The 6,000-nt window shown below is 52.5% G+C and overlaps 1 protein-coding gene and 1 pseudogene across 2 annotated transcripts in view; both read right to left on the minus strand.

Annotated features, from left to right (window-relative positions):
* LOC311167654 (class I histocompatibility antigen, Gogo-OKO alpha chain-like) overlaps positions 1–3,205 on the minus strand; it is a 220,523-nt pseudogene extending 217,318 nt beyond the window's left edge. The window contains exons 1-2 of the transcript in view: positions 2,882–3,205; positions 2,031–2,306 (exon numbers count right to left, since the gene is read on the minus strand). The product of the transcript in view is annotated as a class I histocompatibility antigen, Gogo-OKO alpha chain-like (transcript). The remainder of the gene's footprint in view (positions 1–2,030; positions 2,307–2,881) is intronic.
* Positions 1–3,603, minus strand: part of LOC311188285 (class I histocompatibility antigen, Gogo-OKO alpha chain-like) — a gene marked incomplete at both ends in the record, with an annotated part of 222,670 nt that extends 219,067 nt beyond the window's left edge. The window contains one exon of the mRNA XM_084259420.1: positions 3,357–3,603. Within this exon, the coding sequence (XP_084115546.1) occupies positions 3,357–3,603 (247 nt within the window). The remainder of the gene's footprint in view (positions 1–3,356) is intronic.
* Between the last annotated feature and the right edge of the window lie 2,397 nt (positions 3,604–6,000).

The raw sequence follows: 6,000 nt of genomic DNA on the forward strand, positions 1-6,000 counted from the left end.
TCCTCTCCTCTGTTTTGAGGTGTTTTCTTGTTTTGGAGTTCTTTGTAGATCTTGGATATTAAATCCTTATTGGATTGATGATGTACAAATAGTTTCTCCAATTTGATATTGTCTTTTCATTTTAAGGATAGCTTCCTTCACTATGTAGCTTTTTAGTCTGATGTGATTCCACTGGTTCCTTTTTGCTTTTGAATCCTTGGAGCACAGAAGACACTATGGGCAGTGAAAATCCTCTGTATGATATTCTCATGATGGACACAGGTCATTACACGTGTCCAACACCCCAAGAATGGACAATACCAGAGTAAACCCAAAGGGAAACCATGACTTTGCAACTATGACGAGCAGGTCCATTACTTGTAACCCACGTGTCAGTCTGGTCTTAACACGTGATTTGGTCATGATGTGTGAAGAGTTTTATAAGTTGAGGAATGAAGTGTAATTTACTTTAGAAAGCATATTTCATGCTCATACAAGGACATCTAAATAACACTCAAGGATACGCATAAGTCATTCCCCTCCACCCCCAACACCCCAATCAGCCAGTATCTGCTCAAAACCTAGCAATTTATCTTTTCTCTTCCAAATATATGTATCTCCATGCTCCTGTCTGGGCAACAGTGTTCGTTTTCCCATCAGTAAAGGAGTTCAGGTCACAGAGTTGGGGGGAAACATTTGCAAATCACGAATCTGACAAAGGACTGTATCTACAAATAATGCCGAAAACTCAATGATCAGAAAGAAATAACCCAATTTTAATAAGGACAAAAATAGTGTAATAAATGAATGGCACCTCATCTGTAAAAATGTACAAAACTTCTATACAAACGGCAACTGTATTCATAGAAAAGTGAAAATATGAACAAATGCTCACTATCACAGTTAAGAACAGTGACACCATCACACCTAGGAGAGACTGAAAATGCAAACTCTGCACAATACCAGGTGCTGTCAAGGGTGTGAATAACAGAAGCCTCATTACATTCATTTTTTAAATTTTTTTTATTTATATAAGAGCTGGGGTACAGGCCCAAGTCGCGGGAGAGTGAAAGGGTTCACCAGAGACCTGATTCACCAGATCTGGTGAATCAGGATTCACCAGAGTGGGGAGCAGAACAGACAGACGGACTGAAAGCACTGAGGGAAGCAGCGGGCGAGAGAGGAGATGTCTGCCCTGCCAAGTGGGAGTCTTCCTGGCTGGCCGGGAATCGAACCTGCACTGCGGAGGCTGCGGACAGCTTCACAGCACTACGTTCAACCCACTGTGCCACCGTGGAGGGCCCTCATCACATTCATTTTAAAAGATGCTTTAGGGGCTGAGAGACACATCAGAGCCCTGGGCACTATTGTTGCCTGGTTGAGAACAAAACGGAACCTGGTAAGAGATGACACCACAGGAGGGACAGATGAGGGTGACTCCCCCATGGAGTCCATTTACACTGTCCCCAGGGGCTCAGGGTCAAACCACTGATCTACACTTACCTAGAGCCTGAGTGTAGCTTCCTCCTTGTCTCCCTGTGGGTAGAAAAATCATGTGAGACCAGGGAGCAGTCAGGTCAGAAGCCTAAAGGAATCTTCTAATCCTGCACCACAGGGAAGTTTCCAGAACTGGGACTAAAGACCCAGGTCAGGACTGGGGAAAAAGAAGAAAGGAGGTGAGGGGGGACTGGAGCAAATGCCCTCTGGGCAACACATGTGTGTGGATGGCACTACCCAATAAACAGGCAGGGCAAGTTCTGCCTGGGACATGGAAGCCCCCAGTGGACAAGATCCCCCACTCCCTTCCCTACCTGAGTGCTTCCTCCTCCACATCACAGCTGCAGCCACCGCAGCTCCAGTGAGCACAGCTCCAAGGAGAACCAGGCCAGCAATGATGCCCGCGGTGGGGATGGAGGACTGAGGAGGGGGCACTGGAAGGGAAGGGAAGATCATACCCTGAGCCCCAGACCTTATCCTGACCCTCTGAAGGGCTCCAGAAGGGCTCCTGATGGCCCTGAGAACAGCCTCAGTGCCCACATCCTCCTCCTTACCCCATCTCAGGACTTGGGGCTCCAGCAGTCCCTCATGCTGCACGTGGCACATGTATCTCTGCTCCTCTCCAGAAGGCACCACCACAGCCGCCCACTTCTGGAAGGTTCCATCTCCCCCAGGCCTGGTCTCCACCAGCTCCATCTCCTGGGTCAGGTCCTCCCCATCTCGCTGCCAGGTCAGGGTGATGTCCTCTGGGTAGAAGCCCAGGGCCCAGCACCTCAGGGTAACCTCATCCTCAGAGGTGGGGTGGTGAGTCACATGTGTCCTTGGGGGATCTGAGGTGGTAAATCAGAAAAGTCATTTTGTGTTTCCTCCATGGACACTGAAGACTCCTCATGAGAGCATCCTCACAATGGACAAGACAACTGGTGTGGCAGGAAGAAGCATAAACTGTAAAAAACAGGCTAATCTGGGGAATCTGTGCGATTCTCCTATTCCTAAGAAAGTTCTGGAATGAGGAGGAAAGCCCAGGGTAGGATGAAGCAGAGGGAGTGGAACACAGACTTTTTATTCCTGACCTGGGTGGAAGGTGAATGACACAGAAAAGCAGGAATCACATAACTGAAAATGTTCTCAGACCAGAAAAAAGACTGAGAGAGAAACTCGTGGTTCTCAAACAGGCCGCCTGGTCAAAAGGACCCGGTGAGGTGTGATGTCAGGGACTGTCTGTCTTTCTCAGGAGAGACGGGATCCCTTCCCTGTCCTTCAGGAGAAGCCAGAGTCTCTGGGAGTCTCTCTAGTGCAGAACATGAAACCCAGGGGAGCCCCCCTCTCGGGACTAGAGAGAGGACTCATTTCCCGCAGTGACTCCAGGCAGGGGGGGACCGGGAGGCCTCCAGGCCCCTCTTACCCGTGCGCTGCAGAGTCTCCTTCCCGGACTCCAGGCATGTGCGCAGCCACCTCAAGCACCTGCCCTCCGCATAGTTCCTGAAGTTCTCTGCCTCACCCTGGGCCTCCCACTCGCGCCGGGTGATCTGAGCGACCGTGTCCACAGCGGTCCAGGAGCGCAGGTTCTAGTTCAGGGCCAGGTAATCAGCGCCATCATAGGCGAACTGATCATACCCGCGGAGGAGGCGCCTGTCGGGCCCCACATCGCAGCCAAACATGTTCTGGAAGGTGTGAGACCCTGACCCTGCCCCGTCACTCCGGGATCTCCCCGCCCACGCCCCCTCCCGCCGGGAATAAACTAAACAGAATGAAAGGGGGTGAAAGTCCCGAGGGCTGTTCCCGGGCAGGTTGCAGAGAAGCCTGGAGGGGGAGACCCTGGGCGACCCCCGTCCGTGGGGATGGGGGTGCTGACCCGGCCCGGACCCGCGCCAGCTCACCGGTCTCGCTCTGGTTGTAGAGGCCGCGCAGGGAGTCCAGGTGCGCTGGGAACCAAGGTATGCGGTCCCTTAGGATCCAAGTCCTCCCGTCCCGCTCCTCCTGCTCCTCCTGCTCCACCTGCCCCGCCCAGGGCGCCCGCGGCTCCGCACTCTGGCCCGGAGAGTCGCTGTGGAACCACCCGAACTGCGTGTCGTCCACGTAGCCCACGGCCATGAAGCGGGGCTCCCCGAGGCCGGGCCGGGTCATCGCGGTGTAGAAAGTCCTCAGGGAGTGGGGGCCTGGGGGCGGGAGGGGAGACCCGGCCTGTTCTTCTCCCCTTCGGGGGCTCGAGTCCCAGGGGGCGCCCACGAGACAGAAAGTGGGTGAAAGACGAATGAGAGTGAAAAGCGGCTGCGGGACGAAAATGGCCGGGACTCGGGGGGCCAGAGGAGGCTGGGGTCTCGGGGGACGGAAAGGGGCCAGGACGGGGCGGGGCCGAGGTGGGGGGACAACTAGGGCGGTGGCGAGGTCGCGCCTTTCCCACGCCCGCTCACGCCCTCGCTCCCGCCTCTGGGAGCGCCCTGTCCCCTCCCTGTGGAGTTTGGGATCCTTCCAGGAGACAAGAATTATGATCATATTTCCTGTAATAGTCAAGCCATAAAAAATCAGAATTACCCAAAACAATATCTTCTCTAAATATGGCTTGTCAGAGAAGCCCAGGAGGATGAAATCACTGTAGCTGTCATTGCAAATAGTGAACATATTTTCTGGGGCGTTTGCCTCTTTGGGGAGTGAGCCCTGGGGTGAGTCACCAGTATCCAGGCAGGAGGACCCGCCCAGGCTGTGAGCCCAGAAGCGGAACCGAGGGGAGAGGGCGAATCCCCAGCAGTCACCTTCCAGCCCTGCACCCCGCGCTGGGGACTGATACCCAGACAGCCACACCCCGAGACTGGGACTTTGCCGCCCCCTCCTCTCCTGCTCAGAGACCTTTGTCACACCGTGTCCCTGAGTCCAGGCCCAGGGACTGGGTCCGCAAGTCTCAGACATTTTTCTTTCAGAAACTCTGTTCAGTCTCACAAATTATTACGGATCCCATGTATAATTTTGTTACGTGGGTTACAGCTTTAAATATTTACTTTACTAGAATAAAACCTTTTTAAAAGATGTTATTGCTTCTTTACTTTAGAATATAAATAACCTGGGGCCTCCCTGGTGGCGCAAGGGGTTAAGCATCAGCACTGTGAAGTGACCTGTAGCTGCAGCAGCACAAGTTGGCCAGGGAGCAACTCACATGGCACCACAGACCTCTCCTGCCTCACCTGCTGCTCCCCTCAGCAGTGGATTTCTGTAGATCTGCCTGTTCTGCTCCCCACTCTCTGTCTTTGGTGAATCCACTCACCTGCCACACCTCTGGCCTGTACTCCAGTTCTTGTGTGCATAAATAAATAAATCTTTTTTAAAAAGAATACTAATAACCTATGATATGCTAATGATGGAGTTTTTGAGTCAGTGGGTTTGGAGTGAGGGATCCTTGGGGTCACTCTGGGAAAGATGTCACCAGGGCTCCCATTTCAGCAGTACGTGGAGAGTTCCCCAGGCAAGTTTCTTCACAAGACAGAGACACTAGTTATATTTAAAGGGAAGGTTTTTTACGGGGAAAAGGATGTCCTAAAGCTAATTCCATACAGGCTTTGTGGACCCCACCCCCACTCCAGACCAAAGCCATCAGGACATTGGGAAAGACAAATCCCGTCACCACCCAAGGGAAGGTGGCTGGGACCTCAGGGTGGGGTTAAGCAGCCAGGTTTGGTATAAAACCAGACACGTGGGCTTTGGTGGGGAGCTCTTTTTTTGGCTCTCCGCCAGCTGGCAGCACTTGGCCAGCTCTGAGAGTGCCTTTATGTTTCCAGGTTGGCGAATAGGGTAGGACGCATTAAAGACTTTATTTCCCTATTTTCTCCCTGAGTTGTACATTTCCTCATGTCCCTTTCCCTTTTATTAACCTTTTGTGTGTGCCTGTAGTGGAGTACAAATAAGTCCCTTTTATGCGCGCAGGTGAGAACCCACAGCCAGGCAACCCATTTTTATATCGGGGCTGCTCAGGTTTATTAGGGAAAGGTTTATTAGGGAAAGGGACAGAAGAGTAAAGGATATTTGCATAGACACAGGTGGGCAGGAAGAGCTGCCCAGAAAGGGACAGGTTTGCTGAGAGAGGCCTGCATGGTTGCAAGTGGGCGGCCTTGAGGAGAGCTGCCTCCACTGAGGGAGGTCAATGAAGAGAAGTGCAGGCATGATACAGGTCATGGGCAGGCAGGAGGCTGCTGCCCTGCGGAGGAGAGATTTGGTGAAAAGAGGCACCTGCAGAGTCACAGGTGGACAGAGGGAGTGCTACCCCAGCCTGTGCAGAGACCGCACTAATACAGTCTTCTGTTGGGGAGGGGCCACTCCTTGTGAGCCTTTGGGTTAGTTGCTGATTATGGATAACTGTGCAGAATCTGAAAGCGACCAGAGATTCCACCATGGGCTCAATCTCCATATCTTTACCCTTGGGCCTGTGCTCTAGACAGCAGTCTGATACCTGCTTGGATTTTCTGTTTTGTAATCTAGGCTTTGGTGCCTAAGGATCTTGGTTTCTAGATCTGTGTCAGTGGCTGTGTTAATCCC

The sequence above is a fragment of the Talpa europaea genome (genome assembly GCF_964194135.1).
Source record: "Talpa europaea genome assembly, chromosome: 2".
NCBI classification, from domain to species: domain Eukaryota; kingdom Metazoa; phylum Chordata; class Mammalia; order Eulipotyphla; family Talpidae; genus Talpa; species Talpa europaea.